We start from the raw sequence: 26776 nt of genomic DNA on the forward strand, positions 1-26776 counted from the left end.
GGGATTACAGGTGAGCAACACTGTGCCTGGCCACTGAGGACTTTCAGCATCCTAGGAAGGATAGCATAGGGAAGTGGCCAAAAGTTCAGTAGTTGTCAGGAGTTGAAGAGAAGCATGACAGGGGAAGAGTTGAGTATGGTTGTAAAAGAGGAGCTCTGAGGGCCAGTGATGAATTAAAGTACTTGAAAGATGGCTATAGACTGTTCTACACTCTATTGATGGTTAATGGCAGCACTCCATTTATGATTCTTTGCTATAGCAGATAAGATAGTATCATCCAGGGAAATTAGATTTAAAAATGTGAAGATCTCTATTTTATATTTTAAAACAGCATCAATCTCTAATTACTGCAAAGTAAAATATTTAAAGAAAAAACTAATCAAAAAGTCTTTTATGTGCAATAAATGACAGTAAGGTAAAAATGCGCTTTGTAAAGTTTTGATCACCAAAGTAAAAATTGTATTTAATTCTCTCGATAACAAGGAGCTGTAAATATTCCTGATTTTGCACATGTACAAAATGAGTGAATAGTTCAAGGATAGCCTGGGCTATCTACTGAGACTCAACTAGGAAAACGAAACACAACAACACAGAAGACTTCATGCTAGACCCTTAGCTCTGCACTTGAGGCATACACGGCCCCTACTCTCACTTGGGACTTCTGTCTTAAGGGAAATAAATTGTTTGGAAATAAAATCGGTGTTAGCGTGCAAAAAGAAACAAGAGATTGTTAGTGGCAATGTCTTGGAGTAGTAGCTGTACATATCATGCTGGGTGTTGGACCTCAAACAACTTACTTAGCAGCAAACCTTGAGATCCTTACTGTGTTGAAAATATTAATGGGTAAAATGCAGAAATGGCAGGTCCTCAATACACGGTAGTGGATACTGCTGTGATTGTTTTGAACAATGTTGTTTGTAAGGGTGGCCTTGAACTTTTAATCCCCCTGCCTCAGCTTCCCAAGTGCTGGGATTATAGGTATGTGACCCCTATCCATGGTGTGTAGGTTGAACAATCTGGATGAATGGCTTGATTTGGGAACGCAAAGGAGTTTAGAGGCGAGGGCTCAGCCTTGCTGTGGATAGACGAGCAGTGAAAAGAGTTGGCTGACTGGTACAGAAAGCTACACTGGGAAATAGCATGTGATGGTGCACATTATGCATGTACTAGTTAGAAGGAATCATTACCAGCTCATGAATTCTTCAGTTGGTTTCAAGTAATACTTGAGTTGATGCTGCTGTATGTGGGACACTCTTCTACTGAGTAAAGACTCTGCTTTCCAACGCTTCTTGTCTCCCCCCCCCCTTTTTTTTTTTTAGAGATTGGAAATGCCTATGCGGTTTTAAGCAATCCAGAGAAACGGAAACAGTATGACATCACAGGCAGTGAAGAGCAAGCCTGCAGTCAGCAGAACAACGGCAGGTTCAATTTCCACCGAGGCTGTGAGGCCGACATCACTCCGGAAGACCTGTTCAATATCTTCTTCGGCGGGGGATTTCCTTCAGGTACTCCAAGTTAACTGCATTTCCTCAGCTAGACTTCATAATAAAGACTTGCAGCGTTCTCACCTGGGCTGCTCTGTCTTCAGACAAGAGCTTGACCCTAGCGCAGAACTCACTGTGTAACCCAGGGTCATCCCTAACTTACAGCAATTCTGCCTCAGTCTCCCAGGTGTTGGGTTATAAGCTTGAGCATGAGGCACTCCCTGCGTTTCCTACAGTGCTGGCTTTCTGCCAAAGGAGGGAGAAGGTTAAGGGCTGCCACTGTAACCAAGCCTGCCTTTTCCCTACAGAATACTTTAATTAAAAAAAAAAAAAAAGTTGGGCTGGAGAGATGGCTCAGAGCTTAAGAGCACTGGCTGTTCTTCCAATGGTCCTGAGTTCAGTTCCCGGCAACTACTCAGAGGCTCATAACCATTTATATCTGGTGCCCCCTTCTGGTGCACAGACACACATGCAGGCAGAAGCTTATAAAAATAATAAATAAATCTTTAAAAAAAGAGTTGAAGAGTGCAGATACCTTGTTTTATTAAAAACTGAAGAAAAGGAGTACAGGCAGCCAACCTGGAGGCAGTGGATCATAATCATTACAATCAGAGGAAACATCTAGAACCTGGCTGGGTGACTGACCTTGGTTCCCTGAAGCCTCACATGACTTTACAGACTGCTAATGCCATTGTGTGTAAACTTTTTCATCCGGATCTGATTGATACACATCTTTTCTCGGTACATTTTTGTTATGGTGCAGTAGTAATAACCACTTGAGCAAAGCTGTAAAAAATTGTAGTTTTCCACTGAATTTCCACAGACCTTACAGTGGGGGTACGAGTAGCATAAACTCTTATTTTCACTGTGTGTGAACTGTGTATGTGGGAATGGATTTAAGAATAATTTCTTCAAGCTCTAGGTTGTTTTTTGGCATTCACTTAAGGTGCTCATTCAAAATGAAAATTTGACCTGATGTTCTCTTAATATCTTGGAGAGCGACAGTTCTCATCGATAGGATATTTTATAAAGCATCCTTAAGTTGTAAAAACACAAATGAATGATCAAAACTGGAGCCCATGTTTTGACAAATTGGAATACAGTATCTCTAAGAAAAGTTACCAAGTTAGGAATTTTGACTGAAAATATGCTGGGAACAATCAGAAATCTTTGAAGCAATCATTTCTTTCCTAATGGTTTGCGGTTCTCTGTTACTTATAACTTGGTTTACTTTGTCAGTCATCTCATTTCTGGATCTTCACCCCATTTGAAAAGAATGTCCGTCTTTGTATTTCCATCTGTGATCCGCTTATAATGTAATATATAAGCACTTAAAAACATTAATTATAATGCTCTTTAGATTTTTAGATGTGTTTGTTTCATTTAAGTGCAGAAATCAGAAATTTCAGAGTAGAAACTATCACCAACAATGATATGTAGCGTCTTTGAGGAATTCTTACCCACATTTTTGCAAAGAAATTTCGAAAGCTGGGTGTGCTAGCTCATGTCTGGTTTGGACAGTGTAGGTGAGACGATCAGGCAGACACATTCATTGCTCCAAACAAACATCCACTATTTTAGTAACTCTCAAGGAGAGTGGGCATAATGACATGTGCTTTTAGTCACAACAAGGCGAATATGTACAGTGAAAGGCCACGTTGTTTTCCCCCATCACAGTGGCTTCCTAAGTTAACCTTGCTTTTAATTTTCCAGGTAGTGTACATTCATTTTCAAATGGCCGGGCTGCCTACAGCCATCAACATCAACACCGGCACAGTGGGCACGAAAGAGAAGAAGAAAGAGGAGACGTATGTTTATCATGTGACTGTAAATCTCAGAATGACAAATTCCAGTTCAGGAAAGCAATTAGGATTGACTAAAAATAGGGCAAGTTGTTTTAGGAAATAATGGGTTTTCTCTTAGCAAGTGTTCAAAAGAGACTCAGAGATCCTTCGAGAGTAATGTGGGCACAGGAGGTGAGGTCAGGGTAGAGGTGGTGGCAGCATGGATCTGTCGATTTCCTGTTGCATAGTTCTGACAAAGGTGTATCTGTATTTTGCATGTTCTGAAGCTGGCTTCTTTTGATTGATCCTAAGATTTAGAAATGATGCTGAAAACCCGTAGTTAGAAGTATCTTTGCCTTCGCTTGGTCCTAATGCAGATACTCCTGATTGCCTGTATTGGTTTAACTTCTTATATAGAAAGCAGAATGGAAAGGACACTAGACTAGCCATGAAGAGGAAGCCTGAGGCCAGCTCCAGCTTGTGTCCAGTGCCCTCACAACCCAGTCATCTGTATGACAGGAGGAGGGCTTCCTTATGTCTACAATGGGCTCAGAGCATAGCATCGCTTTTCAAATTCTGGCGAGTTTGTACTTTAGAGGTGTTAGCCGAAAGGTGGGCTTACCCAGCAGGTTTGGGAGCACTGCCCGCACTGCCCGTAGGCATCTGTTGTACATAGGGGAGTGGGTGGCAACCCCTGGCTGGCTGACAGTCACAGTCTGTCCCTCTCTGATCTTTTTTTACAGGGAGGCTTTTCCGTGTTTATCCAGCTGATGCCCATCATTGTATTGATCCTTGTGTCGTTGTTAAGCCAGTTGATGGTCTCAAACCCTCCTTATTCCTTATATCCCAGATCGTAAGTAGCTAAGAGAAGTTTTGCAAAGTTTAATCATTTTAAAAATAGTTAACATAAGTAAAACAATTGTGTGATTCTTGGTGGTGTACGCTTCTTTCTGCTATGGATAAACTCAGAAGTTCTGTGTTTGAATTTGAATTTAATGTAGTAGTTAGTACACTGACATGAAAGACAAAAAAAAAATGGTCTTAGATGAGTATCATCAACTGGGAAACAACTTAATAAAATGAACAGGAGATAAAGGAAGCTTAACCAAAATGCGTACACTCTGAAAAGTGGCTTGAAGCAGTTTTTGAGGATGTAACTAATGCTGATGTAATTTCCTTTCATCTTGGCTCCATGATTTGCATAGTAGGACATAGGCCTAACTGAAAGGATGATCATGTCTCTCTTTTGCAGTGGATCAGGACAAACTATTAAAATGCAGACGGAAAACTTGGGCGTTGTTTATTACGTCAGTAAGGACTTTAAAAGCGAATATAAAGGAACACTACTACAGAAGGTGGAAAAGAGCGTGGAGGAGGATTATGTGACTAATATTCGAAATAACTGCTGGAAAGAAAGACAGCAGAGTAAGTCTATCAATTGTTTTTAGTATTTTAGAAAAGACATCCTTTAGAGTCTTTGGAATTATCACTGTCCATTTCCTCCTTAAGGAGAGCTCCAAAATCACCTGGTATATCATTGGAATTCAGTGCATGAAGAGGTGCACTCAGTCCCTGTGTTTGAGGCATCTCTCATCCATGGATTCAATCAGTTGTCAATCAAAACTATGCAGAAAAAGAGCTGTTGTATCTGTCCTGAGCATGCGCCAGTGTTTTCGTCAGTGTTCTCTAATCCAGCCAATACCACAATTATTTGCGTGACATCTCTACCAAATTAGGCAACATTTGTGAGATGGAGGCAACATACACAAGAGGATACATGTAGATTATATGCAAATATGGATGTTTTATGTAAGAGACTTAAATGTCCTGGTATCTTAGTGTCTGGAGACCCTGGAAGCACTCTAATATTGAGTCTAATATTGAGGGTTGATTGAAAGGATTTGTATACCTGTGGCAAACATAGTAACTGGCACAGTGTTAAGAACTTACTAAATGGCAGTTGTCTTACTGTGTTTTGTTGGGTATTGCAGTCACACGTTATCTGGACGACCAAGTTACTTCTCTCCACGCTAGCCTAGCTACTTTATCATCATATGTTAAATTCAGTAAGCATGTAACATAGTGGCCCGGACCAGTCAGTGTTCCGTGTTATCTGCTTAAGCGATGATGCTGATGGAACCAGTGCTGTGCGGGTCTTGCAGAGCACAGCCACCGTGAGTTCATGAGGCAGCGGTGATGCTGATGGAACCAGTGCTGTGCGGGTCTTGCAGACCACAGCCACTGTGAGTTCATGAGGCACCGATGATGCTGATGGAACCAGTGCTGTGCGGGTCTTGTAGACCACAGCCACCGTGAGTTCATGAGGCAGTGGTGATGCCATGTCTTGTGGACCTCATTCCCATCCCCTGAGCCTTCTCAGTTCTCCATTCCTCCCATGCTCCCTGGGCTTCAGAGGTGATGACAGAGATGTCCCATTCAGGCCTTAGTTTATAAGTCTGCAGTCCCCACCACCAATTGCCAAGAGAAGCTTTCTCTTCAAAGCCAGCAGCATGTTAGTTGTAGGATATAAACAAGTGTTTGAAGACAAGTTCACTGTATCCATTTAGCAAAACAGCAGCACAGCTTCTCCAGCTGAGCCTGTGGTGTCCCAGCGGTAGGGTTTTGACCAGGTTCACAGTACCAGATGTGAATTCTGTCCTGTGGAACGGACCTCAGGTTCAATCAGAAAGTGGTTGGTTACCCCCATATCAGCCATAATACTATTGTGTGATGGGCGCACACTGCCTAGGAGATTACTAGACTAGCACCCAGCATCCACAGCTCACTAAGACTGCTCATAATAATTCTTTGTCAGCCTTCATAGCTCCTTTGGCACTATGAAAGCTCTCTGGGAAGGAGTAGGCTCTTCGCTCAATCCTAGTTTGATTCTCCTGTGACCAAGCATGTAATACGTTCAGCCATAAGGTCTTATTGTCTTATAGTTCTACCAGGCAGAATTATGCTTATTTATTCGAGTTGTGTATACGTGCGGTACTTTGCATATATGTGGAGGGGATGCATATATGTTCCAAATTTTTGCCATGTGTGAAAGCACACCCAATCCTGGCACTTGGGCGATGATGCAGAAGGACCACAGGGTTGAGGCCAGCTAGGGCTAGCTAATGAAACCCATTCCCAAGAAGAAGAGGAAAGTGGAGGAGGAAAAGGAGGAGGGGCTTATTTTATGTTGTGTTCTTAACTGTCGGAATCATCACAAATCACAACAGATACAGCCACTCGTGGTTACGATTCTCAGGGTGTGTTTTAGAAAAACCCGAGAGGGTGTTCCAGAGAGCAGTGCCTCCAGCCAGGTGGCTCGGAGGGTGGGGGAGGGGGGGAAAGGCTCTGGGAGAGGGTGGCAGGGCTCTAGCCTTAGTTCCTTTTGATGTTGGTTCTATGTGCTGAGTTCAATGTAAATTTATATATAAAATCATCCAAGGGCTGTGGTGGTGCATGCCTTTAATCATAGCACTCAAGAACGAAGGCAGGAGGATCTCTGGGTTCAAGGTCATCCTGGTCTATATAGTGAGCTTCAAGCCAGCCAGGTCTATGTAAAGACCCTGTCCAAAAGGGTTTTTTTTAAATTATTGTTTTTGTTTTTAGTAAAAGAAAAAGTCCTAGTGAAATAGTTTATAGGAATCATACTTGATTCTTTCTTCAAAGTCAGTCAAGAGAAATATATATGTAAATACATGAACCTCTCTAAAATGTTATTTAAACTTGAGCAACAGAGGTGATGTAATTTATTATTAACAAGCAAACATTTTGTATACAGAAACAGATATGCAGTATGCAGCAAAAGTGTACCGTGACGAACGGCTGAGGAGGAAGGCGGATGCCCTGAGCATGGACAACTGCAAAGAGCTCGAGCGGCTGACCAGTCTCTACAAGGGCGGATAAGCCCAGAACTGGCCACTACTGTTGAAGTACTCTGTCTTTTCTGTAAATTTCATTTCGCTGTGAAGCTGAAGAAGATTTGATTAAAGACTAGGCTGAGTAGTTGATTCCTAAAATCTTGGACTGTTAATGATCTACTGGCTCACTTCAATAATAGAAACTGAAAACTAAATATTTTAGTATGCTTCTGCAATTACTTTCATTTAAAATCTTATATGATTCCTTACAATATCTGGAGAGGATTATCACACCTGTAGCAATTGCCAGTTTTTGTGATTCTCCATTATTCCTTTGCCATGTAAATATTTTTAGAATGATTTTGTGTACATATGAGCGCTTGCTTTTTATTTAAATTATTTTAGTGTTTAGCTCCGTGAGACCCTTTGTTCAGGCAGATGGAATGGATGTCAGTGACATAGTCACATTTTCCATTAGGTGTTTGGGTGTGTGGAGTTTAAACAAGGAACATTTTTCAAAAAGAAAAAACAAAACTTTATGTAAAATCTTCTATCAGTGTAGAAGGAATTGACATTTTTAATATTGCTCTTATATTCCAGAATATGTAATGAGATAAATGAACTGGTGTATACTATCAGTATGCTCTTTAGTTTTATGAATTGCTAAGCCATACATAGGAATGAAATGCTATAAGATAGATTTTAAAGAAAATATAATGATAAATATTATGCTAAATGAGTTTTCAATGGCAAGTTGCAATTATTCCATTTGCAATTCCAGTAATTAAAACTTAGCCCCAAATGTTCACTTATGTGTCTTTCAAGGCTATTGAAGCTTATGAAACAAAAGATGAACTTTCTTCCCATGGAAATTCAGTTTCATGGAGCTAACTGAAGCAGCACCCCAAAGCAGATGGATCTTCTACAAATAAGTAGTAGAACAAAATGACTGCGACACCCAGCTTCGTGCCTTTCTGCCTGCAGTTGGCTTACCTGACAGCATGGTCTGTTGGGCCACAGCAGTCCTGAGCAGAGACAGAGGAGCAGCTCAAGCAGTGATTGACAGCAAGCAGCTAGATCAGTGATTGACAGCAAGCAGCTAGATCAGTGACTGACAACAAGCAGCTAGAGCAGTGACTGACAACAAGCAGCTAGAGCAGTGATTGACAGCAAGCAGCTAGAGCAGTGATTGACAGCAAGCAGCTAGATCAGTGATTGACAGCAAGCAGCTAGAGCAGTGATTGACAGCAAGCAGCTAGATCAGTGATTGACAGCAAGCAGCTAGATCAGTGACTTACAGCAAGCAGCTAGATCAGTGATTGACAGCAAGCAGCTAGAGCGGTGATTGACAGCAAGCAGCTAGAGCGGTGATTGACAGCAAGTCATCCGAGCATTCTGAGCTCTACCAACCAGGCCACTCATCAGATACTTAGAATGAGCTCCTTGTAATTAAATCTGTAGTATACAGTGGGCAAACACAGCTGGAACTTGAAGTCTTGGTGCTTAGTGGGATTGCTGTGACTTCTGGTCTCGTATGTTTAATGGTAGTGATGGCTTAATGGTTCTGCTTCATACAGTTAAAGAATTACAAACACTTTTTGGTAGTTTTTTGCCGTTCCTCCACCATCCCTTGCTCGTGAATGAGAATGTCAGGCAGAGTGGCATTGTGCTTTTGCTTAAGGATTTATGTCGTTGGTTTATGTCATCTGTCGAACACTCTTTAAAACAGTCCCTTATGTTCTGCTGTCAGATTCTCCAATAGAAATACCTGACTATAATAGTGGGTTAAATTACACACATTCTCCTAAGAGTCTGGACAACCCAATCAACCTTCTAGAAACATGGCCTTTAATAGGAGAGCTACAAAGAAAGTTGAGGCTTGTTGTCAAGTTTTCACATAATACATTTAGTGTGAAACTATTAAAATGCTATATATCTAGTCATCTCTAATTTTAAAAAATCCTTTTCATCACAATCTACATATTTTTCTTACTCTCTAAATAGAAGCTGAGAGATAACTTGAAAAAAACCATGTTCCTCATTACCTGCTTCCCCAGGATGTGGCTGGCCATGTTGACTCCTCTGGCGCAGCCTCCTCCGCATGCTCTCATGAAGGCCAAGGGCTTGACATAGGAATCACCACTCTTTGCTTGGAATAAACCTGGGGCTCAGTTCCACACAAGTGCTACACTCACAATTCCGGGGCACTCTCAGTCTTGTTCTTAGAGCCTTCTGAGTTCTGCTCCCTTCAGCAAAATCCTGTCTGACGATTAGCCTGAATCAGTGCTGTTTGATCCATGTGAATGGTTCTCTAAGGTTGCATGCCTCTGAACACAGCTGTTCATATTTTCTATCCTTTCATTAGCATCTTCTTCAGCTGTCATTTCAGCGTTCACTTTGCAGATTTCTGAATTCCATTGAGCCATTATTCTTCTTTCAGTTTCTTTGCGTCTTCATCACCTGGTGATCTTGTTTTCTGGTACAAGATGATGGATGAAGCTTAGAGCTTCTCCCAGTGTCCTCTGGTCCTTGAGGAGGCTGCCATGATGTTTTTGTGATGTTTTTTAGTTCTTGCTTGTTGTGTCTGTCTGTCTGTCTGTCTGTCTGTCTGTCTGTCTGTCTCTCTCTCTCTCTCTCTCTCTCTCTCTCTCTCTCTTTCTCTCTCTTTAATTTTGAGTCAAGGTCTATGTAACTGTAGCTGGCTGGCTGAAATTCTAAATGTGGACCAGGCTGGCCTGGAATACCCAGAAACTGGCCTTTGCTCCACCACCCCACCACCCCCACCCATGCTAGAATTAATGGCATGTGCTCTCACTCCTGATAATACAAGTTATTTTCAATAGAGAAATGCATAGTTTTCCATTTGCCATTAAAATGATGAATCTCATGTTTAGCATATGTTTAGCATATCCATTGAAATGTACATTCCAAATTCTCTAGTTTTTAAAACTCTATGGCAACTAAATTCTTAAGTTTCTTGTTCAAGTAGGTCCTTCGCTCTTTAAGTCCAATGCACTTTTTTTGGGGGGTCTTCATTTTTCTACTTTAGATCTAAAGAATGATGCATTGTACGTGTTGCTTCAGCTCAGTGACACCCCTTAGTTTTCCTTTTCATCTTCAGCCAGGTCTTCACTAGTCATCTCAGTCAGCTCAGCTTTGGCTCCTTGCTCCTAGGGTAGCCTTTAACTCAGAACATTCAACCTCAGGCTTTTGGGATTCAGCCTCAGTCATTCCTGCAATTCTTGCAACTGTTTGGAATGGTTTTATTTGGATTATTCTTATGTTTATGGTGTGTGTGTGTGTGTGTGTGTGTGTGTGTGTGTGTGTGTGTGTGTGCGCGCGCGCGTGCGTGCAGGAGCTAGTTCTCTTTTTATACCTGTTCAATTCTATGGATCGCACTCAAGTCATTAGACTTACGCAGGAAGTAGTTTACCGCTGAGCCATCTTCCCAACCCTCAGATTGTTTTATAGCTTTTAATTTTGTAGGTGGTGTCATCAGAGAGACTTTATATAGATAGGGCTCTTTCTTCCGGGTAACTATGTGTCATCTTTTCATTTTCTCTCTTCTGTTTTTTAAATTGTGTTTTGTTAGCACATATAAACTATATATAACAATGGGTTTCATTATGACATTTTCATACACTCATATAATACATTCCATTCTCTTTACCCCCATCGCTCTCTTTCTTGCCCTCCTACTCCACTGATCCTTTTTCCTGCTTGTCTCTCTCTCTGTTCAAGTCTTATTGCTGTTATTGTTGATGTTGTTGTTGTTGACATTGATGTTGTTGATGATATTATTGTTGTTGCTGATGATGTTGTTGCTGTTGCTGTTGATGATGACCCGAAGAATTTTCATTATGGTTGCATGTAGGGGCATAGGTGAGGGTTATATACAGGAACACAGGCACCAGTGTTCTTCCTCCCTCATCAACCACTAACTACCCTATATCCTCAGGGAGGCATTGGGCATCATGAGCCCTTCCTCCCTCCAGGGCAGGATGCGGAAGGCCAATTTTATAGAGACCTTGTGCAGACTCACAAAGTGTGATGACTACGTCATGGCCAGAAAACAGTGTTCTACAACTTCACCCCTTCTGGCATTATTTTCACCCCATCTGTAATGTTTGTTGAGCCTCAGTGTGGGCAATGTTGCATGTTTCACTTATGCTGAGCACTCAGTGGTTGTGTCTTCTCATTATTATGACCTTCTCATTACTGTGAGCTCTGCAGCTACTTCTGTCTACTACAAAAGAAGTTTCTTTGACAAAAGCTGGCTGTAGCACTCACCAGTGGGCTCAGAACATAGCAGGCAGTTGGTTGTCTTTTTATTTTAGTGGAAATCTCTGAAGTTGCAAAGTTCTGTCTTCATTTTAGTGTGTTCTGTGGTCCTCATGGTTTTACATTTGAGAGTCTTGATGTACACTGGTATTATTTCCTACCTTTTCTCTTTTTCAAGTAGTTTTCTGTTCCTATTTTCTATTTGCCATTCATTGAATTACAGAATATAGAAGCTGCATGAATTTTTGAGTCATCCCTGACAGGGGCCATGCTAATTTATGTATTGTTCTGCTGTTAAGTACATGTCCTACAAAAGTGAACCCATGTTATAAAACTTTAATATTCTCTTGAGCCTGTATAATAAAAATATTCTCTTGAGCCTGTATAATAAGTCCCTTAAAAGTGTAGCATTCTAATTAACTTTGAAAGCTCATATCTATCTGAAAATTCATAGAAATTTGAATGAAAGTTTTAAGGTATTTTTTCCAGTTTTAGTGGGAAATGTACACTAATGTGATTGATATTTATAGGAACCAAACCTTCCTAATCCTACCGTAAAGGGATAGAGAGGATAGGTCAGGTTATCAGATTGAGAGACATTAACACAGCATGAAGTCATATATGGCTTCACACAGTATTATGTTTTGGGTTTGTTGCTGCATCTCATCACATTTATTAAATTAAATTAAATAATTGTTAGATTAAACAGAAGTTGAAAATCACTGCAGGAGTGGTTGATTGAGTGCCTGGCATCTTAAGCTACATATAAAGTAAGTTGGTAAAGACTGAATCCTTAATGCTGCCTGTACTGTGGAAAGAACTAATTGGTATCTTTGAATTTAATTTTATGTGTCATTAGGTAACTTGAGCTGAAAGATTTTTGTGTTTGCTGTTTACTCTTATAATAAAAATCTCAATATCTTCCAGTCATATTTTTAGTTACATGGATTTTCTTAATTTCATTGATCACTTTCATCTTTACTCGGTAGCTCTTTACCTTTGCATATTAATTAGGTTTCCTAGTTTTTTTTCTGTTTGGAAAATAGTTGTAATTATTAGTAATTGGCATTTTATCCCTTTATACATAGAGAAATACACACACACAGCTTGGGAAGAAAGGAAACAGCACATTTTCTCCTTTCAATCCCCTTATTCCAGAGTCACTGCTAATAGTTATTTAGTCATCTCCAAGTCTTAGGAGTTTTTTAACCAAGTACATTAATTGAATGCTGAGAAATCTCAAATTTTACATCTAATGGGAGGAAATAACATTTTGAGACCTGATTTCATTATATTACATACTTATTTATGATTTTCAAATAAGGAAAATTAAGATCTTTAAGGTATACAGTGTGTGTGTGTGTGTGTGTGTATGTGTGTGTGTGTGTGTGTGTGTGTGTGTGTGTGTGAGTGTGTGTGTGTGTGTGTGTGTATACCAATGCATTAAAGTACACTTTTGTGTCATCTCAGGTGTTCACAAGAACAGGAATGTGGAATGCCAGCCCTTAATTTCAAATGCACTTTTATGCTTAATTTTTCTTACTGTGTTAAACCTTTTACACTGATATGTAAAATAAAAAGAAATGAGTTCTGACTCTCCTTATCTTTATTAATAATATTTGAAATGCAACTGTTTAACACATGATATGGTTGTTACTGTGTATTCAAATATTTCATTAAAAAAAAAACTCCAACTTTTTAAAGCAGTGAAATATTTCTTGGTGGACTAGAGGGCCAAATGAGCCATCTCTTCAATTAGGTGAGTATGTGACAAAGAACCAACTGGTTTAAAGAGGAATGAGTGTCTTTATTTAACTTCTCCACATGAAGCCTGAGCTTTGTTCTGGATATTTTGCTGTCCATCTCTCTATTGAGTAAGGCAAACAGAAAGGAAGTCTGTAACACTTTTTATTATCTGTATAGGAAAATGTATGAAAATGACCAGCCTAATTTCAATCATGAAATAGCTAAAAACCCTTGTCTAGGAGCCATATCAGAGTAGTTAAAATCCTTAAAATTCTCTGTAAACCAATGAAAATGAAAGAATAGCCTGACAGTAACCTCCACTTTTTTTCCCTCTAAAATCTAGTTTTTCTTTACAAATAGAAGTCAGGCCTCGTAGCTCACACATGTTGCCCAGCACTTAGGAGACCAAGTGAGGCAGGGGAGTAATGCATTGGATGCCTGGGTACCTTGTAAGACTCTGTCCCAAATACAATAAAAAATAAATAAAATGAAGTAGATACAATCAGGTTATTCAAGCAATTCTTGCAAACCTTTAATAATCTGTAGGCATCACAGTCCTGAATCCAGGTTCCCCTTTTGGTCTCATTTCTATAAGACAGATACTTTCTTATAAATGAAAACATTTTTCTTCAAAGCAGTTATTCAAGACATGCTCCTTATATTAAGGATTATGTAGCCACAGTTTTGTAAATGCCCTCTGTGTAACTTTTTCCTATTGTGTGATTCTTTGTCAATTAATTTGATCTTCTGCTGGTGTAGGGGCCAATAGATTTGTGAATATTCTGTGGATGTGTCCATGTATACGTGTGTATATATATATATTTAAATGTATATATTTTCCAGCTAATACCTCAGATGTGTGATTGTTTAACAAGTACCATACTATTTGCACAGAGCAGGGCTTCCATTAGTAGGTTCTTATTTCAATATTGGACCATTAGTCAATAGAACTGTATTGATGTGAAATCTTTCAGTTGACCTCCATGTTTTAATGCGCATTCCTTTTACAGGACCCATGTGTCATACAAAAGTGTATATTTCTGAGTCTGGTAATCCAGAACTGGTTATTGAAATGTCCTGGCTTAGTAAGTTATTAAAACTTGGGCTGACTGGCTGCTGAGATGTCTAGTTAACTGCAAAGAGGACACAGGCACCTGATGCAAGTGCCAGCAAGTGTTGCTTGTTTACCTGTGAGATTATGCTTAGCCTTTCAGTGGGAATGTCAACCAACATAAGAGGGAACTTGGAGTGGCACTGTAGCATTTTCATCAGTACCATCAAAATCTATTGTTTTTGGGTTAGGTGACTACAGTAAGAAAGAAACAATTGGTATTTGTAATTTATTTGTATTAAAAAGTTCTTCATCTTTGTATTATTATTATTATTATTATTATTATTATTATTATTTTATTATTATTTTGGTCTTTAAGTTGCTATGTAAGACCTTCCATTTAAATATTTAGGTTTTTTTTTTCCTTTTTTTAAGCTGCAGGTAATTTCCAAGGTGTGATACAGATTTTCAAGGTCTGGTGAGATTTTAATGGAAGCCTTGTGTGTGTAAAATGAAGTGCTATTGGTTAAGGCGATCTTCGTAGTGCATTCAAGATCACATAATTAAGTTTAACAATGAAAGATCTGATTTGTAAAAATTTAATGTTATATCAGACTTCTCTAAGATTTCATGTGAGAACTCTTAAGCTGCTTTTGATTTTTAATGAATGTTCTAATGAATGATTTACCAATTTTTGTCTTTCGGTCTCCGTAATTTATCTCAACATATTAATAAAAAGAAGGGATGTTCTCACCATAAAAGGCTTATCTTCATTATACTTATTCTTTTTTTGGGGGGTGGGGGGATCCAAGGTCTCACTATGTAGCTCCTGGAATTCACTGTATACATCATGTTTGCCTGGAACTCACAGAAATCTGACTGCTTCTGCCTCCCAAGTGCTAGAATTAAAAGAAAGGCATGCACCACCATGCCCAGCATATTTTATTCTCTTGATATGCTCATTCACTTATTAAACCATCCAATAAATGTATGAATCCCTGCCGTGTTACCGGCAGAGCTCTAAGTGTAAATTTAATCAAGAAAACATTGTCAAAGAAATAACTGGTTTTAATTTTGATAAATGTGAGAGGACCACAGATTACAATGAGATCATTTATCTAAAGCACCTAAACTATTCTGGAAAGGTCAAGGAAGATACCACTGAACCAGAAAAGATGGAAGGGAAAAACAATAACAAAACAAAACAAACAAACAAACAGTGAAGTAAAATATTAGAAGAGCCGGGCGTGGTGGCCCACGCCTTTAATCCCAGCACTCGGGAGGCAGAGGCAGGCGGATTGATGTGAGTGTGAGCCCAGCCTGGCCTACACAGCAAGTCCAGTACAGACAAGGCTACACAGAGGAACCCTGTCTCGAAAGACAAACAAACAATTAGAGAAAAACTTCATGCAGTGTGTGCTAACTGAAAACCTTGGTTCACACAACTGAGGGTGCTTGCACAAGACCGAGACAGTCAACAGTCTAGCATGTAGTAGGGAGTCCCACTTGAAACTGGGGAGCTATGGCCAGTTGATGGCTTCTAAGAGAGGGAGTGTCAATTTTCTTTCTTTTTGTTGGTTGGTTGGTTTGTGACACGGTCTCTCTGTGTTAGCCTTGGCTGTCCTGGACTTGTTTTGTAGACCAGGCTGGCCTCAAACTCACAAGTGATCCTCCTGCCTCTGCCTCCCGAATGCTGGGATTAAAGGCGTGCGCCACAATACCCTGCAGTGTCAATTTTCTTTAAGGGTGGTCCCCTGGTAGGTTGACCATACCCAACTGGACTTGATATGTTATTGGGGGGGGTGGGGAATGGAGGGAGGTGAAGGGAGGACACAAAGTTTGAAGGTTACAGACATGGGGATGGACTTGGGAGGCGTTAGAGCAGAGGAGCGGGGTATGATCAAAATACAATGTATTAAATTCTCAAAAGACTTAAAGTATTAAAACTTTATGAAAATAAACTCGGGACCTGGGACTTCTAATAAGAAGGCTGTTCAGTTCCTGCTCCTCAAGTGTCCTCATTCACAAGAACAGATTTAGATAATGGGTCTGGAAAAAAGCATACGCATAGTCCACACAGGAATGTCTTCCGTTGTTGCTGTGTTCGGAGGAAATTAGGGCGCAGGGGGGCTCAGGCCTCACGCCAGTGTCTTGTGGCACAGCGCGCAGGCGCAGGAAACCCCCCGGGGCGTGGGGAGGGCGGGGCTGCCGCGCGCGCAATTCCGCCAGGCTTCCCCGGAACTTCGGAATCGTAGCAAGTGCTTCCTGGAGCGCATCGGAGGTCACGAGTCATGTGACAGCGGCTTGACAGGCAGCTTCAGGGAGTCGACTGGACTACGGGGACACCCGGGCAGGTCTCCCCAGGCTGGAGATCGCGTGCGTCTGCAGAGGTCGCCCCGTCTGTCGGCGCGGGGACAGGGTGGGCGGGCGGAGGTGGGCCGCCCGGGTTGGCCACCCGGCAGGGTCCTGGGGAACCTCTTCACTCCTGGACGGAGATCCAGAACTCTCGCCTGGCCCTGACGAGGGTGGGTCTCGTGGTGCTGGGTCTGGGGAGGGTGAATAAGCCCTGGCTGCAGAAAGAGTCACGGAAATTTTCCTTCCAGGCGTTCAGATTGATCCTGTGAGAGAAAGGGGTTCATCATGGCGGACGTGAGTTGACACCCCTTCCCAAGAGAAAGGGGGTGGAGGAGGCTTGCATGAAGCTACTGAGCGGGGAGAGGTGGAAATTTGTTCCGTCCTTAGCCCCGACCCTCTTCCCGGATCTGTAGTAGGGGGACTAATAAGAGAGTGGACTTGGAGGGTCCTGAGTTTTTATCTGGAAAGGTTGTAGTGGGGCACTAAGGTGCCTTAGCCCGAGAGAACTGTATTCTTCCCACTTCCTGATCTTATTGGGGCGTTACAAGGACCCTTTGTAGTTAACATTTGAAATTGTAAAGGATGACTGCCTTTCCCGACGGTACCTGTTCTGTAGGACGGTGCTCTGAATCCTTTCCCACTAAGTGCTCAACGATGTCTCAACGTTCAGTAGGTTCCGTGTGGCAATCTAAAAGGATTTCTAACTGGTGGCCTTTAGCCACCCATGTTCCGTTTTTGTGTGTCCGCTTAAGACGAGAGCGACAGTAAGTTCGTGGTGGTAACATGGAAAAATAGTACTTATTCAGGTTTGGAGCTAGAGGTTCAAAACAGCCCACACTTAGGGTGGAGGTCATAATTGATTCTTGAATTGTCGGCGAATGTTTTCAGGAGAGTGTGTAATGAGACAAGGTAGCCTTCTGCTCTCTTAGCACCAACCACGTTCCGTGTTAAATACTTCACTTTGTTATTATCTTTGTCAAGAAACTGAGTACTAGAGCAGCTTCTGTGACTGACTTAGGAACATTAGAAACGATCATGGAAAATCTGCGTGGACATGGGAAGAGAGTTATAAACTATTACATACAGCAGCAACAGGATGTAAATTATTAGGAAACCCGGGATCTCGTTTTACAGCAAATATGTATTGCTTCCCAATTTAAGTACACTAACCTATACACCGTACTACAGTTTTACAGTGTTTTTTATGATTAGCGTCAGTGATTATCCCTGTCGGTACATAAGGAAACTGAGGCCTAGAAAAAAGAGCAGTTAACTTCCTCTAAGGTTAACAAGTGCACGATGCAACACCAGTTACAGATGGTGACTCCATGTCCTTTATAGGGGGATCTGGACAGGCCTAAAGGAGCATACTATAATAGGATATTTTAAAATGTTTCTCTTTCAGGATCTAAAGCGATTCCTATACAAGAAGTTGCCAAGGTAAGAAATTAACTAGTTTGTTGCTGAATAAGTTCCGTGTAACACATTAATCTTACAAATGTTTTTGTTTGTCCTTTTTTAAATTCGTATTTTACATATGTCACATTTAAATGCACACCTAACCCCAGCTGTCCTCACTAATGATTTGGGTTTATAGATAGATAGCATGAAGCCGGGTGACTTGGTTATGGCTCAGCAGGAAGTGGGTGCTGCAGCCAGAGCTTAGATTTCTCGACACTTTCAAGTTTTTTTAAAAAACACATTATTGTAGTTGTTTATTGGAGTATTGTTTAAAGTTCTTAAGTAAATTTAAGAAAAAGGCAGTTGATATTATTGGGAACTAATTGCTGGATCAACATACTCCAGAAATACTAGGCTGCGACAACAGCTCATATTTAAAATAAAATAAAAAAAAAAATCAGTCTTCTTTTGCCTCAACACTGTGCTTGTGATGTGCCCTCTTACAAAGGCCCAGGTGTTGAGGTGAGCAAATGTCTTTTTTACGTATTTTACCAGTCGGAGGACTTTCTCTCTCTCTTGAACTCATTACAACTCACCTTCAGTTTAATGTTTAAAAAAAAAAAAAGTCTATTGACAAGCGTCTCTCTCTTTTCTCTACATTCACAACCATTTAAAATAATGCTCACAATTTGTGATCATTCAGGACGAGGCAGGAGGGAGGGGGAGAATTGCTGGAGTCCTGCTTTCCCTGTCCAGAACAAAGCAGGCAGATGGGATGGAATGGCCTTTGAGGTAGTCCAGCAGAGGAGTCCATGAAGCCCTTTCTCCTGTCCCCAGTGTAAAGTCAGGAGTGGCTGTGCATGCATTAGTTACCGCTCATTTCTGTAGGTTGGAAAATTAACATTCGCTTAGACTTGCTTGACTTGTTGGATGTGTTAGCGTCCTGGCTTATGCTTGGGCTCTGATTATAGATCAGTGGAAATGAGTGACAGTGGCTTCTGGCTTTTATTTATATTGTATTTCTTATGTATTCATGAAGAAAACACTATTGGGTGTTAAGTAAAATAATGATTATCATCGGTTTTTTGTTAATGAAATCTTTAAATTAACTTTAATTCCCTTCTGCTTAATAAAGTGGCAAATTATAGAGACCAACTGCTGGTTCTTTTTCACACAAATGGACAATATGGCAGGCAGTTGTAGCTTTGTATACTAACTAATGAATGACAAAAGAAACCGTGGTACACGCTAACCCATGCTGGGAACAGGCTAACCCATGCTGGGAACAGGCTAACCCATGCTGGGAACAGGCTAACCCATGCTGGGAACAGGCTAACCCATGCTGGGGAACAGGCTAACCCATGCTGGGGAACAGGCTAACCCATGCTGGGAACAGGCTAACCCATGCTGGGGAACAGGCTAACCCATGCTGGGAACAGGCTAACCCATGCTGGGAACAGGCTAACCCATGCTGGGGATTCTTACTGATTAGTGGGGAAATAGTTGCTTTGTGACCTTAAAAGTTTTCAAAACATTAAAACTTTTCTTATTGTTGATTACAAATATTTTGGGGAATGCAAAAAACCTAGCCAACACAAGAACAAATGCAATAGCTAATATTTGCTTAGGACACAAACACATTAAAAACGTTGTGGACGTGAGCTGGACACAGTGGCTAGGTCTGTAGTCCCAGCATTTGGAAGGTGATGGAAGTTCCAAGCCAGCCTAGGCTACATGAGATTCTGTTTCAAAACAACAACACGGGCAGTTAGATGGCTCAGTGGGGAAAGGCCGAGCTGTCGAGCCTGGGGTGCAGCGTGTGCCGTGTGTGCCGTGCGTGGTTGAAGTAGAGAGCCGACCCCACACCTTGTCCTCTGACCACAGGCACGCACACATACAATAAATATAAATATTGAAAACAGCAGCTAAAAAGCAAAGGAAACATTGAGCTGCTTCTCAAGCTTCATGAATTCCTGGTTTAACGGTTTTATTTCTTCTTAACAAAGTCAGGTGGTTCCTGATATCAATAAAACGTGTTTTTATTGTTAAGTTGTTCTTGCTGGGCATAGTGGCACATGCCTATAATCTCAGCACTCAGGGAGGCAGAGGCAGGTGGGTCTCTGTGACCAGCCTGGTCTACAAAGCGAGTCCAAAGCTATACAGAGAAACCTTGTCTTGAAAAACCAAAACCAACCAACCAAACAAAATTGTTCTCGGGTTTATATTTGAAAATCTAGTTTGGACCTCAAAATATCATTTTTTCCATGTTTTGCTATAGCAAAATTTTATAAGTATATGAAAACAGTTTGTTCTGTGCCGTTTGTGGGAGATTTGCAGGGATGGTGGATAGACAGAGTGCAGGCGTGTGTGTGTGTGTGTGTGTGTGTGTGTGTGTGTGTGTGTGTGTGTGTGTGTGTGTGTACACTCAGCAAACCTCAGCTATGTCATCAGCCCCAGGATGGTATCTTTAATATTAGTGTAACACTGTTTTTAGAATAAAAAGGGTTCCTTTTTAAATAAGCTTTAGATTTTTCCTGATAAGAAAAGTTATTTCTATGACTATATCTGTTGATGGCCCAACAATTAGTAAAATCCATTCAGAGCACCCTTTGCCTATTATATGTATGTAGAACTGAAAATAACTTGTATGCTTGTGACCTGATTTCTAAAAAGAAATGCTTTAAGAATGTAGCTGCTTCTGCGTTCTTGGGCATTTGCCTCTGTGGACTTGTAATCCATTAAAAAGAATGTCCTATTTTTTTACCCCTTCTTTTGGTGCATTAGTTACTATTTAAATTAATTATTGTAGAAATTAGAAAAACTCACTCGTGCTATATAGATTTTTCTTTTTTTTTTTTTCGTTTGTTTTTCGAGACAGGGTTTCTCTGTGTAGCCTTAGCTGTCCTGGACTCATATTGTAGACCAGGCTGGCCTCAAACTCACAGCAATCTGCCTGCCTCTGCCTCCAAGTGCTGCCTCCTAAGTGGTGGCATACACCACCACATCCGGCTTTTTCTAAACATTTTTTATATCATATTGAGCACCTGCTTTTCAATTTGATTTTTTTTTTTTTGAGTAGACAATATACTTACAAAATTTAAGACTCCGGCACTTCCTATGTCTGTCCTCCAGTCATGTAGTTCTGCTGCTAGGAACATCCAGTGTCAGAGGCATTTACGTACTTATAGACAGACAGGTGTGAGCGCGCTTTGTGTGCAACACAGGCACACACATGTATGCACGCACGTGCACACACATGTGAAGTTTGCTTACCCGCTCTGTTACATCATTTGTAGCTTAAGGTACATTTTTCAAAACTGGAGCTTCCTTTTCACTTAAGAACATAGCTTTGAGAGGCTGACAGATTGTTGAGAAGTGAAGAGCACTGGCTCCTCTCGTAAGGCAGGTGGGGTCAGTTCCGGTAGCTCTGTTGGGTAACTCCAGTTCCAGGGAATTTGAAGTTCCTGGAAGGGACCTTCATGTACACAAGTTGGCTCAGATATTTACTTATTTTCAATTAATGAGGCTGGGCAGTGGTGGCAGACATCTTTAACTCCAGCACTTGGGAGGCAAGTGTAAGGACCTGAGTTGGTCCTCAGATCTTAAGTGAAGTCAGTGTTCCTATACCGAAATGGGAGCTGGAAGCTCATGGCCAGCTACACCGGCACATGAAGTGGCAGAGAAGAAAGTGAGGCTGCCTGTTCCTTACCTCCACATGCACATGCACACGGTCATGTCCCCCCCGCCCCCCACATACACGCACACAGACTTTGAGATCAGGTCTGCTTAGTGCCTAAGGAACGCCCCTTCCTTCTCAGTTACTGGATGCCCTTATGTTCAGCTGAGCTCCCACTTGCCCTGAAGTCTTTTCTCCCTACAGATCTCTTGACAGCGCTTCTCACAGCAGTAATACCTTCCTTAGAGTGAGACTGGTCGCTAGCCATGCAGTGTACGAGTTAGTTGGCGGTCTAGCTTTCCTTGTTACAAGATGAGCAATATGACACGCCCCAAAATCTAGAAACCAGCATCGGAAAGAAGCAGCAAAGTGGAAAGAGGTTCTTCTGTTTTCACCTTTGTCACTACCCCCACAGCTGACCTCATTTCTGCTTTTACAAACCATGGAATGATAAAACATAAACTTTACTCTTAAGTAGTAAATATGTATGCTGTAAATAGTCTCAACATTTCAGTAGTACACATTCATTGAATTTCTAGGAAAGTTTTCATAAACATATTAGAACATAGTTTAACAAGAAGGTGTGCACGCACACACACATGGGCGTGTGCACCCACACATGCATATACACATATATGCACATTTTTCATAAATGTACATGAAACAGGGCAGAGAATTTAGCTTGGTTAGACCCTTGCTACTCCCTAAGTTCAGTCAATAGTGCTAGAGGAAGAGGAAGAAAAATACATATGTAATATATATATACATACATACACACACATACATACCTATATGCTTGAAAGTTACTAGCATGAGTCTGAAGTACATATTTGTAGAAATAAGAATGATTTTGTAATACTGACCTTGGTTTTCTTGCAGCGTTGAAGGGCTCCATGCAATTGTTGTGTCAGATAGAGACGGCGTACCTGTTATTAAAGGTAATGCTGAGTACTTCACGTATATGGCCTATTTACTTTTGACAAAAAAAAAGTCTTATATTGAAATAATTAAAAATATATAAAGCTTATTTCAACAAACTGGAAAGACTGTTTTAGTTGGTTGAGGAAGTATGCCTTTTGTTGCAGACTTGCTATTGACCCTGTAGTAAACTCCCTGTCAGCTGGACCATGTAACAGCTAGAGTCTCTGTGTGCGTTTACCATAGGCCCAGTTTTCCACTGAAGATGCTATGGTATAATCCAAACCAGTAAATATATCTTTAGTGTTGAAAGTGAGTGTGCAAGGCAGACAGGCAGTCAACCCCTAAACCACATCACTAGCTCAGATTGATGTTTTTTTTGTTTTTTGCTTCTTTACTAGAAATACATATCTTAAAACTTTAATGTCATAATTACTTTAGTTGATCAGAATGTAAGAAGTTTTAAAGGACTACACCTGTATTAATTCTTGAGAATATCATGCACGCATTCAGTGTGTTTTGGTCATATTCAGTACCCCTCCAAATTTACCCAGGATGGTTTTCGCTGTCCTCAGCTTTTTTAAAAATGTACATTTGCTGTAATAGAGCAAGTATTAATTTGGGTTGCTTGCTTACTCTTTGCGTCATCTGGCATGATCAAAGTAGACGTTGCTAGTTTTACTTACCAAAGATTAAATAGTATCTTAAATTTCTTTCCACATCAGGACAAGTATATTGGGTAGTTTTAGACATTAGGATTAAAACATGCTTTAGAAGTTAATGGAACATGGCCAAGTGCAGAGAGGACACTTCCTGTCCAGAGCTGTGCATTGAGTTGGTGACAAGACATGATAGAGTCCATTGTCCACATGTCACCCACCACACAGCCTGGGCGGCTGTGAGCAGGTCATCTCCCTTTGTCCCTCTATAGAGAGGGCAGGAACTGGTGATGTAGCTAACATTAGTGCAGCCCTCCGGGAGTGAGAGGAACCGGAAGCTGGCGCCAGCTCTTGGGCTGTGAGCTTCTGTGAGAGCCACTGCGCTTGGGGCTTTTATGAGAGCAAAAGATTTTGTAGCTCTTTCCATTTTCTTACAGCACAGTCTCAGCTGGCCAGGGTTTGCTTTATTACACGTAGGTCAGTGTTTCTTCCCGTAGTTACTCATGGTCGCTGTGCTTCTGATTGAGCCCTTTCCCACCTGAACTGATGAGGCCCTCTCAGAGGTAGCGTTCTCAACACGGTACATGTACCTTTGTGCCTCGGCTCTTATGGGTTTCTGCTTTTTTGAAAGTTGCTGTTAAACTGTTTCCACCGTCCTCTGCTTCTTCCCCAGTGGCTAACGACAGTGCTCCAGAGCACGCCCTGCGGCCTGGCTTCTTATCCACGTTCGCCCTCGCAACAGACCAAGGCAGCAAACTCGGACTTTCAAAAAACAAAAGCATCATCTGCTACTATAATACCTATCAGGTCGGTCCTGACCTCACCGGCCATGCTCACACCTTGTATAGACTGTGGGATAAGTCTGAATTTTAATATGAGGGGGATAGAATTTTTTAAAATGTAGCCTTCAAGTTACTTATGTTAAAACTAGCCTTTTAAAAATGTTTTTATACTAGGCAATAACTATTTTAGAGAGGTTCTTAAAATTTTTTAAATAGTTTGTTATCCTATAAAGTGTACATTAGACCACTGTTAATTCTGGTAAGTGGTGCCGTTAGCTTACACGGCTGTGATTCCTCAACACAGTTCCTCTGTTGTATCAGGTAAAACACTTGCCTTAAAAGGTCAGCGGTCGGCTGTTTGGATGCATTGTTCACCATGCAACTTCACTATTTAGATCTTATTTTCCTTTTAGGTGGTTCAGTTCAATCGCTTACCTCTGGTGGTGAGTTTCATCGCCAGCAGTAATGCCAACACAGGTACGTTAGAAGGGTTGCAAATGCAGATGTTGATTCTGTGTACTATCATGCCTGTGCAGCGGAAATGGCTGGTGTGCAGTGCAAATAGCTACATTTGTGGCTCAGCCTCACCATCACTTTTCTCTTGCACTTGAGTCCTAGGTCCCATGTCGGCATACCCAGGCCTTGTCCATCTCATAGGGTCATTTTCAGATGCACATGAGATGGCGTAGGACATTGGTCATTTGCAGTAGAAACTAGTCAGTTCAGTGTTGGATTTTGCATGCTGGTCATTGCTCACATTAAAGCAGCCTACAGAAACAAAGGATTACAATACATAAACTAAACAGAACACAGGCTGGATGCTGAAAGTGACTAGTTCTGCAGACCAGCCAGTGAAATTACAATGTTGAGATCGTGAATACTTGTAGACTAGTTAAATGTGATTGAGAATTTAGTTTCGTTTCTGTTGCAGTGGTAAAACACTCTGACAAAAGCCACATGAGAAAGGGTTTGTTTTAGCTCAGAGTTTATAAGAAAAATTTTCTAACCTTCTAATTTTTTGAACTCTCTTTTAGGACTCATTGTCAGCCTAGAAAAGGAGCTGGCTCCGTTATTTGAAGAACTGATAAAAGTTGTGGAAGTGTCTTAATCTCACAGTGGTTTTGATGTACACCTTGTCTTCATTGTAACAACACTGCACCAGTCCAGCAATCTTCAGACCCCCGTAGTGCTTGTATCTATTTACTCAAGGGGCCGCTTTTCCATCTTACACTGAAGAAGAGCCCATCCCTATAATGTATAGACAGATCAATTGTTATATTTATGTGTATAAAGTCTTTTCTTACTTAGTGAGATCTGGGAATGCCACAGAAATGGTTCACTCTATTGCAGCTCCCATGGAGTTAAGTGCCGAGGGCGGCAACGGATAATGAATGGTATTCTGTGCGGTGCCTCGGGGTCAGAAGGTCACAGATGCCCTTGAGCCAGCAAGCACGCCTGCTGTACACTTCTCCCACTCCACAAGCCACACACAGACCCTTATACTGAGAATAATAACAGGGACATAGTTTTCTCAAGATCGTATTTTATTTCTTTGCATTGAGTGTGAGGAAGATGAAATGGCTTAGTAAAAATAATAATGTCAGTACAATCACTAACTTTCCTCTGTTCGGACTCAGTGCACGTGGGGGTTACTAATGGACTTGACTCTTCTTTGAGGGTGCTGCTCTTCAGTGAGAACGAAAATCACTGCTTATGATTTCTCTTCTACTTTCTGTAACCGTGCTTTAATGACTGTGTTCCTTATATAGCTGAAATGCCATGTTACTGAATTCTGTTTCCAATATCAGTATGTATATAAAAATGACAGTATAGCCATTTTTCATACATGAGTATAAATAAAATAGTATTTTTAAAAATACAGAAGGAGCTCTGTATAGGCCTGTTTTTTTTTTCAGACTTTGACTTTAATGGATATAATTAATTCTGTCCTTCAGCCCCATGAATAAGTAGTGAACAATTCTTGAAGGCATTGTATTGGAGATTGTTGTATAAAGTGTCAGAAAAACCTCATCCATGAGCGTGCCTGAGTCACCAGGAAAGAGGTTCTTTCTGCTTATGTGCCTAAGAGGCTCAGGCGTGCGTCCAGCGTTCAAGTCTGGCTCTCCTCGTCAGTTTGTCACTGGGATGGCTCAGTACACACACAATACTGTGTGCCGGTTTCCAGCACTCCTGCTGCACAGCTGTAGACAGGATGTTGCCTTGGACTGTCTGCTCCCGGGACACTGCAGGTGTCCTTAGTTGGCTGAGCACCCTGTCGCTTTTCCTTCCCCTCATTTTCCAGTCCAGTATGAGATGAATTGCGAGTAAAGGAAGAGGGTGTATGAAGTGCTAAGAGAGAGACACCAAAGACGACTGCAGAGCCTCAAAGTAGGGCTACTTAAATCAGGCAACAAAAAGTGGGAGAGCTATCAACTAACTGTTAATGAACTATGAGATACACCCATTAAGATACAGAATTCTCATTGAGTTCCCACTTGATAATCCCTAGAAAATTCTTGCCAGGTACATGAAAAAGATAGGTAATTATAGGAATAAAGTAGCAGATTTGTTTTGGAGAGGTGATACTAATTGTTTAATTAGCCAGGTGTGGTGAAAGGCTAAGCAGAAGAAGGGAAGGTTTGAGGCCAGCATGGGCGACTTCATGACTTTCTCAAATGTGAGTGGCAGGGCACTTACCTGGTGGACTTGAGGCCCGGAGCTGGAGCCTCGACACTGCAGAAAAGGATGTGCGTATCATCTCAGGACCTCAAGAAAAGGAACGACT

The 26776-nt window shown here is 41.2% G+C and overlaps 2 protein-coding genes across 7 annotated transcripts in view; both read left to right on the forward strand.

The window, feature by feature from the left end:
- The window catches only part of DNAJB14 (DnaJ heat shock protein family (Hsp40) member B14), a 47278-nt gene extending 34281 nt beyond the window's left edge, over positions 1-12997 (forward strand). For all 3 annotated transcript variants that reach the window (XM_084756587.1, XM_084756589.1, XM_084756588.1), the window contains 5 exons: positions 1320-1505; positions 3198-3292; positions 4012-4121; positions 4521-4693; positions 7044-12997. In XM_084756587.1, the coding sequence (XP_084612713.1) occupies positions 1320-1505; positions 3198-3292; positions 4012-4121; positions 4521-4693; positions 7044-7168 (689 nt within the window). In that variant the 3' untranslated portion in view covers positions 7169-12997. The remainder of the gene's footprint in view (positions 1-1319; positions 1506-3197; positions 3293-4011; positions 4122-4520; positions 4694-7043) is intronic.
- Positions 12998-16432: 3435 nt separating this feature from the next.
- On the forward strand, positions 16433-25875 carry LAMTOR3 (late endosomal/lysosomal adaptor, MAPK and MTOR activator 3). Of its 4 annotated transcripts, none has more exons than XM_084757623.1 (7): positions 16433-16576; positions 16804-16849; positions 17961-17995; positions 22512-22570; positions 23883-24016; positions 24405-24468; positions 25026-25875. In XM_084757623.1, exons 2-7 carry the CDS (start codon positions 16841-16843, stop codon positions 25097-25099), a joined length of 375 nt encoding a protein of 124 aa, XP_084613749.1. In that variant the 5' UTR covers positions 16433-16576; positions 16804-16840; the 3' UTR covers positions 25100-25875. The 4 variants fall into 4 exon arrangements, with proteins under 4 accessions (XP_084613749.1, XP_084613750.1, XP_084613748.1 ...); XM_084757624.1 differs by having other exon boundaries at positions 16442-16590; XM_084757622.1 differs by having other exon boundaries at positions 16460-16619.
- The last annotated feature ends 901 nt before the right edge of the window (positions 25876-26776 follow it).

Source organism: Acomys minous (assembly GCF_964271855.1).
Source record: "Acomys minous genome assembly, chromosome: 14".
Taxonomy (NCBI): domain Eukaryota; kingdom Metazoa; phylum Chordata; class Mammalia; order Rodentia; family Muridae; genus Acomys; species Acomys minous.

What these genes read in the sequence shown, in the direction of transcription:
- LAMTOR3 (XM_084757623.1), top strand. An exon ending in CTATACAAGAAGTTGCCAAG is followed by an intron (nt 17,996 to 22,511) that starts GTAAGAAATTAA and finishes GTTTTCTTGCAG; the next exon opens with CGTTGAAGGGCTCCATGCAA. An exon ending in GCTACTATAATACCTATCAG is followed by an intron (nt 24,017 to 24,404) that starts GTCGGTCCTGAC and finishes TTTTCCTTTTAG; the next exon opens with GTGGTTCAGTTCAATCGCTT.